General features: G+C 44.1%; 1 protein-coding gene across 1 annotated transcript in view; it reads left to right on the top strand.

Annotated features, from left to right (window-relative positions):
* The window catches only part of LOC115100224 (semaphorin-4D-like), a 434,534-nt gene extending 428,453 nt beyond the window's left edge, over positions 1–6,081 (top strand). The window contains exon 20 of the mRNA XM_029618594.1: positions 5,944–6,081. Within this exon, the coding sequence (XP_029474454.1) occupies positions 5,944–5,973 (30 nt within the window). The 3' untranslated portion in view covers positions 5,974–6,081. The remainder of the gene's footprint in view (positions 1–5,943) is intronic.
* The last annotated feature ends 7,444 nt before the right edge of the window (positions 6,082–13,525 follow it).

Raw genomic sequence — 13,525 nt, 5'->3', positions numbered from 1 at the left:
ATGTACAATGTTGTCAGTGGTTATAAGTTGGGACCAGGCACATTTCCTTACTATATTATCCATGTTCAGTATAAAATCAGCATCCATTTGATCTGTGTATGTGTCTATTGGCATTTAATCTCAGGGTATCCTTCCCTCCAGGGCATGGAAAGAGAAGCTCCCTGGGGTGGATTGGGTCTTCTCAAAACATATCTGAGATCCACTAATGGTCTTCACCATATCCAGTCCTTTCAATCCTTAGTCACATCAGGCAGAGACTCCTAGGAGAAGACTCCCTCTGCCACTTTTACCACAGTGCCTTCCTCTTTCTACCATTCCCAGTGGTAGGATGGAAATTTGACACAATTTTTACTGGCATGCCTATAGAAAGAGGTTTGTCTTTTTACAAGTACTGTGTTAATATGAGTACTCCTTTACGCTTTCTTTCTCTCTCACACAGACACCAGGGCAGAGGCTAAAAAGAACAAACACAGACATACACATGCACACAGAGACTACTGCAGTGCACAGACATACATACTCTTCTTCAAACATTCTGCTGCAATGCCAGCACCTACAGTGCCTAGTGAATGCCACCTGTGCTGCTGGTGCTACTCTTTTTTTTTTCCAGAGATGATGACGACGACACAGTTTATGGGAAAACAGCAGGCCACATACACACATTATATTCACAGTGAAGATCCTTTTTTCACTCCAAGATGAAAGCAAGAGAAGCAAAAATTCAAGCATGGCTCCTTTGGTGTACATTGCACTTCTGTGGTTTAAACTCTCTCTGTCACTGTCAGTATACTGACTATTGCACCCAGTACTCAAGTCTCAGACTAACTTATTTTCCTACTTTTTCATTGCTACACACTCTTTCTGGTCACTGCTGTATCACTGAAAAACAGGATAAAAATTTTGACGCATGGTTACACTGTGTCAGAAAAGGACACAACAAACAGAACCAACCCACCTCACAATTCTCCTTGTCCCTTCTCTGTCTCTATTCTTAATTTTTGTTCAGCTTTCAAATCTACAACTATTCAGAGACAAATCTGGTCAGAATGGAGCCTGAAAATTATTCTTTCATTTTCATCTTGAAAAAAAGGGGAGGTCACTGTCAATCCATTATTTAAACATCTGACTATAAAGACTAATAAAGATCAGCTGTAAGAATCAAAACAGTGAGACGTTTATTAAAATAAATGCGTCTTTTCTTTGGAACAGCAAGCAATACAAAGCAATGGTTGTACGCTCAAATCTACTCAGCGTTAAACTGCTAGTGCACAGCTTTTTAAAGGAGTACCTTTAGTCAATCAACAGGTATCTAGGTTTGCCCACCTCTTATCCCTTGTCCAATTAATAAATTTGTGCATGTGTACGTGCTCTGTTACTATGGGCAGAAGCCTCTTGTTATTATTTGCAGAGAATAAGTCCAGTTAAGTTTCATTTCCTGAAATATGATGTCATCTGTGCTGGCTGTTACCCCAGTAGGTTTCGTTTTCACTCAGCTGTGAAACCTCTTGTGCTGGCTATTCATACACCATGTATATGCCAGTTAGGAGACGCTGGTTAAAAAATGCTTGACCTTGATTGGTCCTGCTTCCTGGCTTCTTCCCTGTTCCTTCCCATTTTGGCTCTGGTCAGTCTAAGGCCAAGTGTGACATCACTGATTGTTAGCTGTCTTCAGGAGGGAAAAAGCCCTGCAGTTTTGCTTGTGCCAGAAACTTTAAATGGAATGAAAATAAATACAAACAAAAATTCTCATTAATTTTTAGGGGTAGTGGCCATTCATATTTATTTTTGCATGAACCAAAATGAATATGCCTGCTTTAGTTTTCATTTTAAATGGCTGTGCATCCACACTGTGCAAAAGGTGTTGGTGGTGGTGGGGGGCAATCAAAAGCAATTTTCAAGTTGGATTTGACCCCTTCCCTCCCACCCCCATCACATGCTAATTAGTGGCAAAAAAAAGGCATACTCAGCTCTACTATTGAAATCATAGGAAAAATATATTTTTTGTCTACATATGCTAAAAGTTTACATTGACTATCCTAAATTCTTTTTTTCTACAGTTTAAATTCAAATTCACTCACCACCTTGGTGTCTTTCTATCCATCTGGGCTTTTCTTATCTCCACCTCTGGTCCTGTCCCAGACCCTCTTCCTCTCTCCTTACTTCTACTCTTTCCCTCCTTCGCTCTTTCTTTTCTACCCAACACTTTCCCTCCCCTTATGGCCCTTCTTCCAGTGACTTTTCTTGCCTCCCCTCTTCCCCTCTTCCCCTTTCCCCCTTGTCCCACCTGCCTCCTCCCCAGAGTCCATCCTACATGCCCAGCTGCCATCCTTCAATGCCACAATCCTCTCTGATCACCTCTCTCTCTCTCTCTCTCTCTCTGCATCTCTTCCCTGCCTTCCCCTTTCTTCCTCTGCCTTCCTCTCTCCCATCCTTCCCACCTGTGAACCCCCTCCCCCCACCTCCTGCTGAGGACAACCTGTTTTAGCATGGCTGATCCTCCTGCTGGCTGCCCTACATGTTTGTTATGCTTTTTAAATGTTTGCCTTAATCCCTTAGTGAGATTGAGGCTCTTTCTTTTGGTGCCTCATTAGGTATACTCATCTGACAGAGGGTCTCACGGCCACGGTGATCACACTTACAGGAGGTGGACCAAGTTAGTTGGACATATTTATACATTCTACTGGTGACATTAATGCCAGTCAGTAAGATATATATACACATCCCAGTGGCAGGCAAGGGATTAGATAAGATGCTTGTATCATGGGCAAAAAACCCCCAAAAACCAAAATCCCAACCTTTCTTATGCATTGTATTGACAAGCCTACCCTTAAACATTGACCGTATATACCTTAGAGCGTTTTTGATTCATACCCTAAGGAGAATTTCTGGGGATATGCTGAGAGGAGCCTCTAGTTGAATTATGTAATGAAAACAGAAAGCATATGGAGTTGAGCAGAGCAGACAAGAACTCCTAGGCTTAATAAGAAATTGACAGTACATCACTGACAGTTTTACTGTTCAGCTCTAAAGAACTGGCATACCCTGAGGGAACCAGTTATCATAGAAGTCAACTTTTCAAAACGATTGGGGGTGCTAGACTCAACACAACTTATTACTACTCCCTAGCCATAGAGAAGTTTGTTCAATGTTAGGGGTGCTCAGGCCCTCCCAGAGTTAGCCTCCAGCTCTGGGTATGGCTGAGTATGGCAACAATGAAAGGAAAAAAGTGCCTAGCATTGTTGATGCACTTATACAGTAATCAGAATTTCCTAAACTACATAAAAAATTAAAAAAAAATGCTTCTCTCCTCCTCCTTCCAGTTTATCAGCTTCCGTTTTACTCCTATCAGCAATCTTCAGAAAGCAATTGTACTTAATCTTATGTATTTTACCCATGTGGTCCAATCTTCTGTGGCTAAAAGAACAGGACATGGCTCCCACATGAACTACTTGCAGTGCTGAGCTCTAGCCGGTGTCACGGTGTGGGCAGATTTAGTCTGTTCAGTTGATCCCTAGATGTCACTGTGAGGCCAGTACTGGCTCTAGGTCTCCTGGTGGAGGGTGGTGAGGGGGGTTGGGGGCTATGCGTATTGGAAGGACTTAACAGCCACAGTCAGGAATCAGCTCATCCATTTGTCAGCATAGCATACTAAATGTTAGGGCATTGAACTAGGAGGCCAATGTACTAAAGTGTACAAAACTGTGTGCACTATTTCCATTTTAGCATGAGCTGTTTTGCTACTTACAAGTAAATAGGTTAATTAACAAAATAGATGTATAGTTTTTCTTATGATTTTCCAAAACTTTAACTGCACCTTATTGAGATGTAGTTAGTTTTTAGCGATAGCACATAATCACATATGCAAAGCTATTTTCACATCCATTTTAACTATGCGTTCGTAGCTAATGATCTGCCCTGCTTAATTTTGCATTGCAATTCCATGTTGTCCATGAATTTAAATAAAAATGTGCAAGTGTAAAACTAAAAGTGTAAAATAGTTATTTGTAAATCAAAGACTAAAAACTTGTAGACCAAATTAAGGCCGATACAGTACAGTGTGCTCCGGTGGAGCGCACTGTACTGTATCGGCTGGTTAACAGTGCGCTCCGGTGGAGCGCACTGTTAACCAGCATTTGGACGCGCGTTTTGGACGCGCTAGCTTTACCCCTTATTCAGTAAGGGGTAATAGCTCGTCGAAAATGCGCGTCCAACCCCTCCGAGACTAATAGCGCCCGCAACATGCAAATGCATGTTGATGGCCCTATTAGTCATTCCTGCGCAATACAGTAAGTAAAATGTGCAGCCAAGCCGCACATTTTACTTTAAGAAATTAGCGCCGACCCAAAGGTAGGCGTTAATTTCTGTCAGCGCTGGGGAAGTGCACAGAAAAGCAGTAAAAACTGCTTTTCTGTGCACCCTCCGACTTACTATTATGGCGATATTAAGTTGGAGGCCCCAAAAGTTAAAAAAAAAAAAAAAAAGTTAAAAAAAAAAATTTAAAATGGGCCCGCGGCTCACAGTTTGAAAACTGGACACTCAATTATGCTGGCGTCCAGTTTCCGAACCCTAGGCTGTCAGCGGGTGTGAGAACCGACGCAGGCAAAATTGAGCGTTGGCTGTCAAACACGCTGACAGCCGCCGCTTCTGTCAAAAAAGAGGCGCTAGGGATGCGCTAGTGTCCCTAGCGCCTCTTTTTACCGTGGGCCCTAATTTAAATAAATTAAGTTACTGAATCGCGTGCACTGGGAGAGCGGGCGCTTGCCATAGTAGCAGGGGTTGTGGGTGGTGTTGCAGGAGGAGAGATGGGGTGTTTAGAATGGAGTGATTCCAGTTTAAGAGTTGAAAGGGCAAGCTGTGTCAATAGGATACGAGGCAAATACATAGAGATACAGGCAATGTCAGTGGATACAGGCAATTAGAAATATAAAAGGCAGTGGGAGTTAAAGGTGTTTGGTTAAAAATCAGTTTTAAAACTCATTATGCACTCTTTGCCCGTTTAGCTCACAAACAGGCCGATACAGTACAGTACGCACTGCTAACCCACATTTGGACGCACGTTTTCGACTTGCTAGCTTTACCCCTTATTCAGTAAGGGGTAATAGTGCGTCAAAAACGCGCGTCCAACCCCCCCGAAACTAATAGTGCCTGCAATATGCAAATGCATGTTGATGGCCCTATTAGTTACTCCTACTCGATACAGAAAGTAAAATGTGCAGCCAAGCCGCACATTTTACTTTCAGAAATTAATGCCTGCCCAAAGGCTGGCGTTAATTTCTGCTGGTGCCGGGGAAGGGTACAGAAAAGCAGTCAAAACTGCTTTTCTGTGCACCCTCCGACTTAATATCATGGTGATATTAAGTCGGAGGCCCCAAAAGTAAAAAATTAAAAAAAAAAATTAAAAATCGGCCTGCGGGTCGGAAGATGGACGCTCTATTATGCCGGCATCCGTTTTCCGAACCTGTGGCTATCAGCGGGTTTGAGAACCGACGGGGGCAAAATTGAGCTTTGGCTGTCAAACCCGCTGACAGCCGCCGCTCCTGTCAAATTTTACCGTGGGCCCTAATTTGCATAGGCCATCCTCCTGAATCGCGCGCCCAGGAGAGTGGCCTGAGCGCGCGCCGGGAGAGCGGGTGCTCGCCAGCTCTCCCGCACGTTTTTCTGATTCGGCCTGAAAGTGGCCTTTGTGCAATTCTGCACACTTTCGTACATTGGCATCTGAGTTTTAAAACTGATTTTTAACCAAACACCTTTGAGATTAGAGATGTACAGAACTGAAGGGGTGAGGGCACTGCTTTATTTATCTACTGCAGTAGCAACATTCCCTTCCAAGGGTGTGCTGATCGCACACAATTAACAGGATTGGCAGTTAACAATAAACAAATACAAATTGTACCAGCTATTAATGAAATGTTCATCATAGGTTATTTCACCCTTCCCTTCCAGGAAAGTTGCAAGAAGAAGAGCACTCAATAGTAGACAATGGCTAAGAGAAGAAATTGAAAGGGAGAACAATCGTCAGAGTCATCTGAGCTCTAATGCGGATTCTGAGGACGGCCCGTGAGCAGGGATGCGGCAGATCCTGCATTGTGGCAGCCTGGGCGCTGGTATGGGGAGCCTGCTAATACCAAAAAGGATGTGAAGAGAGGATTCTCCCATCACTATGAGAATCACCATGAGATTTTCCATCTCTCCTCCATCAACCTTGGAGCGGGGCACATTTTGTAGCACTTTATTATATAAAATATGGATATATTACATTTAAGAGAGCTTTTCTTTTTTTAAATTAGTGCAAGTCCCTTTTTGGAAAACTTGTTTTAGTGTGATAGTATGGCAGCAGAACTGAAAACATTTCACAAAGTAGGGCTTTTGGGATTATGCTTATTGTAATTGGTAAATTAATTATTTAGAGGGACACTGACCTGGTAAAATGAGGACTTGAAGATCTGTAAAACCTAGTACCAGAGTTAATTGTTGATATTGATACAGCCTGTATTTCTTTTAGCATCTTTGATTATATTTTTTGTGTGTCTTTTTTTTTTTTCTTTGACTTGGAAATTTCCTTCTGGGCTTCCAGCTTAGTCAGAACCAGGACTGGGATCTGCCACCAGGAGCCCTTATTTGTAACAACCTTGGAATTTCTCCCTATTTATATCCCCTCTCAACTTACTGGGAATCAAACCCAGGCCACGCTATATGGGAGTGGGAAGCACTGCTGCTGAGCCACAAGGTTAGCTTCTTAAAAGGAACTTTGAAACGGTTTTAATAAAAATGCACACGTGTTTTGGGCCATTGAGTATCTCAGAACAATTTGCACCCAGCCCTGGAGCAGTAGCAGCAAAGTCCTGCCTGCCCACTGCAGTATAACCCATGCAGCCACTCACCAGGAACAGGCTGAACGGGGCCGATCCTGTTAAGGTGACTCTGTGCTGTAGCTCCATGTCAAAAGAGATAAGCACTATTGGAGCTTCTAGTCTCAATTTTCTGATGCAGCCTTTGTGGGGGGGTTTGTTTGTTTTTTTTTAATTCTAATTTTTTAAAAACATGTTTTTATTTTTCTCCCATATTATCCCAGCTTGCATGGACAAATAAATATATCACAAATTTAATATCACCATTTGTGAAAGTCCATAGAGGGACAGCATAGAGCACCCAGGGAACAATAAATACTTTTGTGGTCAAAGAAAAAGAACAAACAGAACATTTCCCACAGGAATAATGACCATGCTGTGCCAGAAGTATCTATCCGCCTTCTCCACACCGCAGCCATAACCAGTTCTTGTAAAATTTGTCGTCCTAGCAAAAGCAAAAAAAAACAAACCCCAGTTTGTTGAAAACATTATATAATTTACAAACATAGGAAAAGGAAGATCCCAAATTACAGACAATTCCATAGACCCTAGTTTATCTCTGACTTTGCTTCAAGGATCTTCTGTGCTTGTGCCATTCCTTCTTAAATCCTGGTACTGTTTTTACCTTCACTCTACCACCGGTGGGGGAGGGGGGGGGAAGAGGCTGTCCCCTGCATCCACTTCCCTTTCTGTGAAGAAATGTTTCCTAATGTTACACCCGAGTCAATCCTCTTGGAGTCCCATGTCATGACCTTTTATTCTAGAACTTCCTTTCTATGGGGGGGGGGGGGGGGGGAGTGGGAAGGAAGTCAGGGTTTCTTATTTACCCTCCCTTGCAGTAAATTAACTGACAGGAACAGAGGACTGTTGATGGGTGAGCACCATGTTGCTGTCTGTTGCCTTCCAGTGGTACAAATGGACGTCTTTACATAGAAACAAACATAGAAACAGAAATGACGGTGGAAAAAGACCAATCGGCCCATCCAGTCTGCCCAGCAAGCTCCCACACTTATTTTCCCAATCTTATCTGTTTCACCGACCACCAAGTTCATGGCCCTTGTTGGTAACTGTTTGATTAAAATTTCTTGCCCTCCCCTGTCATTGATGCAGAGAGCAATGTTGGAGTTGCATCAAAGGTGAGCATAAGGCTTAATGGTTAAGGGTAGTAACCACCGCATCAAGCAAGTTACCCCAATGCTTATTTACCTCGACTGCACAGATCAATGCCTTGTTGGATGTTGTCTGAATGTAAATCCTGTTTTCCATATTTCCCCCTGCTGTTGAAGTAGAGAGCAACGCTGTATATGCATTCAAAGTGATGTATCAGGCTTAATTGGTTTAGGCTAGTAACTGCCGTAATAAGCAAGCTACCCCCACGCTTATTTGTTTAACCAGATTGTGAAGTTCAGTCCTTGTTGGTAGTTATCTGAATGCAAAACCTCTTTTCCACATTTCCCCTTGCCATTGAAGCAGAGAGCAATGTTGGAGTTGCATTAACCGCGCGAAGGCTTATAGAGTAAGGATAGTAATCACCAAGTACTAGCCTCCACTCCAGAATCCACCCTCATGGCTCTTCTCTTCATTCCCATCCTCTAGCCTTTATGGATCCACAGTGTTTATCCCATGCCCCTTTGAAATCCTTCACAGTTTGTCTTCACCACTTCCTCCAGAAGGGAATTCCAGGCATCCACCACCCTCTCCGTGAAAAAATACTTCCTGACGTTAGTTCTGAGTCTTCCTCACTGGACCTTCAAATCGTGGCCCCTAGTTCTGCTGATTTTCTTCCAACGTAAAAATGTTTAACCAACATTTAACCCAAGCATTCCCTATAAATAGTGAGTGAATATGACTCCCTTTTGCAGTGCAACCCTAAGGCAATTAACTTGTAATTATTTCCTATCTTATCTTAGGTAGCTCAAAATACCACTTTGTCCTGTTCTTGTGACTCTTGCATTTTTCTTTGTCCTATTTGTAGGTCTTATATTTTTAATGTTCTGATTTCATATTTTATTTCTTATATTATTACTGTAGGGACATAGGGTTGCAACTGTGAAAAGGTTTGATTGAAGTATTAGGGTTCACCACTAGCAGAATTAAAAGTTATTACCAGGGGATCCTGCTTGGATGAAAACCCTATACTTAAATCCTCCCTTCTACCCTTCTTGCCTTATAGACAAAGGGGCGGATTTTAAGAGCCCTGCTCGCCTAAATCCGCCCAAATCCGGGCGGATTTAGGCGAGCAGGGCCCTGCGCGCCGGTGAGCCTATTTTACATAGGCCTACCGGCGCGCGCAGAGCCCCGGGACTCGCGTAAGTCCCGGGGTTTTCGGAGGGGGGTGTGTCGGGGGCATGTCGGGGGGCGGGACCGAGCGCAGCGGCATTTTCGGGGCATGTCGGGAGCGTTCCGGGGGCGGGCTCGGGGGCGTGGCTACGGCCCGGGGCGGTCCGGGGGCGTGGCCGTGCCCTCCGGACCTGCCCCCAGGTTGCGTCCCGGCGCGCTAGTGGCCCTCTGGCGCGCGGGGATTTACTTCTCCCTCCGGGAGGCGTAAATCCCCCGACAAAGGTAAGTGAGGGGTTTAGACAGGGCCGGGTGGGTGGGTTAGGTAGGGGAAGGGAGGGGAAGGTGAGGGGAGGGCAAAAGGAAGTTCCCTCCGAGGCCGCTCCGATTTCGGAGCGGCCTCGGAGGGAACGGGGGTAGGCTGCGCGGCTCGGCGCGCGCCGGCTATACAGAATTCATAGCCTTGCGCGCGCCGATCCAGGATTTTAGTGGATATGCGCGGCTCCGCGCGTATCTACTAAAATCCAGCGTACTTTTGCTGGCGCCTGATGCGCCAGCAAAAGTACGCCTATTCACGTTTTTTGAAAATCTACCCCAAAACGTTTATTTAAAGAGATGTGTTTTCATTTTTACTCCAGAACTTTGATCAATAATTAATGCAGCACTTAGAATAAAACCAATTTGTAGTAAAAATATTTTCTTTATTTCAGATAAAGAAAGATATCAATATTAAAATCTCTAAATGATTCTAAGAAACATTTCTATGTTCAAACCTTAATTTTATCAGACTATACCCTACAATCAATGTGAAAACCATTAATAGGGTGACAGAAAAATTTAAAATTAGATAAACGTCAACTAATCACATTATCTTTTAATTAATTAATACATTTCTAATACATATGCCAATCTAGAAAAAATAGCAATTAACGGTTCTCATATGCTTGAATATAAGATAATATCTTTACCAGATATCTGAAGCAGTCCCGCTCTTTGTCTCTCTCTCTCCACGTGTAAGGAAAAAACCAAAGTCCCCATTTTTCTTTCTTTGTCTGCTTCCCATTTTATATCCTAAAAATCCTCTGATCTAAAGCAACTGTATTATTTCTGTCAATAAGTCTATCTTTAGCCTTTGAAGAAATTAGTTTGAAAACCTTGAAAAAGGTTCAAACAATTTAATATCAGGATATGGAAAATAAAAATATTGGAGTTTTTCCTACCCGATTAAAGCGTTGCTCATTTTCCAGTCTTTTATTCAATGTCAAGGTGTGCCAGGCGAAAAACACTCTTAAAGTCTTTTTCTTTTCTTCTAACAGTTCAGAGACAAGAGACCACGCACTCCCCTCTATCCTAGGATACATGTCTGAGCAACCAAATGGTTGAGGCTGCCCAAGGCCATAAAATTAAACATTCCTTTCCCACTATAGATAAGGGATTAGCTGTAAACAGCTCTTCTCAAGGTCTGTAAAGGGGGAGAAGAGGGGAATGGAATTTTTCCAGCAGAGGCCTTGACTAATGCTATGGTTTCTCTTATGGCCTATTGTTTACTGACTACACTGAATATAGGTATTTATCAATAAAGCACAAAATAATAACATATTTCCTGACACAACTGGCTCCAGATTTTCAGGACAGGTTCATCCCGTCCTGGTTTTACTCCATTGCATTGTTCTGATTTTCCTATTGCATTCTCTAAGAAAAGCAAGACTATATAAAGTACATGCATGCAGGGGAGTAAAACCAGGACAGGATCAACCTGTCCTGAAGATCTGGAGTCAGTTGGCAACCCTATAGGGATCCCTTTGGTTCCCCACGAATGTGTCTACTTTTGAATGTATGTGTTTTTGCAATGTAAAGAGTTAGTATGATACATGTGTTATCATACTAACCCCCTTTGGGAGATTGCTAGAATAGATTGTGCAGTGAACAGTATAGAGCCCCCTAGAGTTTTCTAGAAGGGAGTCCTGTGATGTAGTGGTGACGAGATATGTCTTTCTCTCTTCTTCTTGCAGTACATTTCAGGGATGCAGAGGAATAGCTGCGAATCAGTCAGGGATCTGTTGAGCCTCTCCCTATTTTTAGAGAGTTAAAGAGGTACAATCCAAGTCTGAAGCTTTTCATTCCTATATTTTTCTTCCCTAAAGTCCTAAGACCATGGACATAAGGAGTGGGAGTTTTCCATGTGGGGATAATTGCTTTTGCTCTTACAGTTTTTCATGGAAAGAATCTTAGCCTGGAGTGAGAGAATTCTAGATGGGTGGCTAGAAGAAATCTATAAGCCACATAGCAGTCAGCTGTGATTTTCTTCATAGATGGATGATTTTTCAACCATACACACAACCCCCCCCCTCGCTCACCATCCATCCACACCCATGCACCACAGACGCAAACCTCCCCATATATGCATTACCACACTCATGTACTCCACCTTTGTACATACCTCAAAACCCCAATAACCCCCAAAAAATACAACCTTCACTCATTCCCACACCCCCAACATAGAAATCCTCCATACATTGCCACACATACCCCACCACACATATACAGCTCCAAGCCTTTGTCCCACAGTCACATGCCACATTATGGGGTAGATTTTCAAAAAACGCGAATAGGCGTACTTTTGCTGGCGCATCAGGTGCAAGCAAAAGTACGCTGGATTTTAGTAGATACGCGTGGAGCCGCGCGTATCCACTAAAATCCTGGATCGGCGCGCGCAAGGCTATGAATTCTGTATAGCCGGTGCGCGCCGAGCCGCGCTGCCTACCCCCATTCCCTCCAAGGCCGCTCCGAAATCGGAGCGGCCTTGGAGGGAATCCTCTAACGCCCTCCCCTCATCTTCCCCTCCCTTCCTCTATCTAACCCACCCGCCCGGCCCTGTCTACACCCCCCTTACCTTTCTCCGGGGATTTACGCCTCCCGGAGGGAGAAGTAAATCCCTGCGCGCTAGAGGGCCTCCTGCACGCCGGGCCGCGACCTGGGGGCGGGTACGGAGGGAGCGGCCACGCCCCCGGACCGCCCAGGCCGTAGCCACGCCCCCGTACCCGCCCCCAAAACGCTGCCGACACGCCCCCGAAACGGCGCGGCACTCGGCCCCGCCCCCGACACGCCCCCGACCCGCCCCCCTCCGAAAACCCCGGGACTTACGCGCGCCGGTAGGCCTATGTAAAATAGGCTCACCGGCGCGCAGGGCCCTGCTCGCCTAAATCCGCCCGGTTTTGGGCGGATTTAGGCGAGCAGGGCTTTGAAAATCCGCCCCTGAATGTTTACACACAAACATACCTATCGCCTTATGAGACACATGTCTTCCACACCCACATCTGTCTGCACACACACTTCCATCACATACCACCTATACCCTCCAAAATTCCCCTTGAACAAATTGACTATCCCTGCCCACATCCCTCCACATACACACACAAAATGTATTTGTATGAAGCAGCAGGAAGAAAAAAGAAAGTAAGCATGAGGCCTGTCTGTGATTTGGTACATGCTCAGGCTCTGCTATAATCTCATCCCCACACGGAAACGTATGTAGAAGGAGGGATAGAGAAGATGGCTAAATTATAGATTAGCTGCTTTCTGTGTTAGGAAAATCTACTGGCAAATGCTGGTTTGCAGCATTAAGCATAATGTCGGTCACCCAGGCCTAAAAGGCACAATAATTTTGTAACAGGTATAAAATGGGCCTAAGCCCATTCTGAAAAGCTCTCTAGATATTTTTGCAGTGTTTGAAATATTGCTATTTAAATGTGACCTAATGAGGGCAATGTTGCTTGGCGTTCTCCCTAAACTTTGTGGCGTTCTTATTACATGTTCTCTGGCCTTGCTTTCAAAGCTTTGCAGGAGTTTGTCTTCTGCTCTGGGAAGTGTTGCAGATGTGGCATCAGTAGTCATAATTTATGTCATAGTAGATGTGGAGGAATATGATTTGTCCAAAAACTAAGCCAGTGTAGTATAAGAAGTGTTCAAGAAATTAAGGGAGGGTATTAGGCAGCTGTGAAAGACAGGGACATTTGCTGAGGTACGTATGGCAAAGGAGAAGACAGGTTATGTCACACCAGGAGCTTCAATGCATAGCTGAAGAGCTGGTATAAAGAACAGGGTTTTTGATATTTTGGGGACTTCAATGAGACTTTTGCAATGGTTCTACATAGAAGACTGGTAAGCAACCTGGACAATATGAGACTGTCAAAAATAAGTAAAATAGGCGAGAAACTGGTTGAGAAAGATAATTCAGAGTGGTGGCCAAGGGATTATCCTAGGGCTTGGTGCTAGGACTTTTGCTTTTCGAAATCCTTGTAAATAACATGACAGGTGGATTTGAGGGAAATATATGCTTGCTTGCATATGACACAAATATCTGTAACAAACTGAACACATTGGAAGTGGTGAAAAAAAAG

This window comes from Rhinatrema bivittatum, chromosome 1 (assembly GCF_901001135.1).
Source record: "Rhinatrema bivittatum chromosome 1, aRhiBiv1.1, whole genome shotgun sequence".
Classification (NCBI taxonomy): Eukaryota; Metazoa; Chordata; class Amphibia; order Gymnophiona; family Rhinatrematidae; genus Rhinatrema; species Rhinatrema bivittatum.
This window is presented reverse-complemented; position numbering and strand designations above follow the sequence as displayed.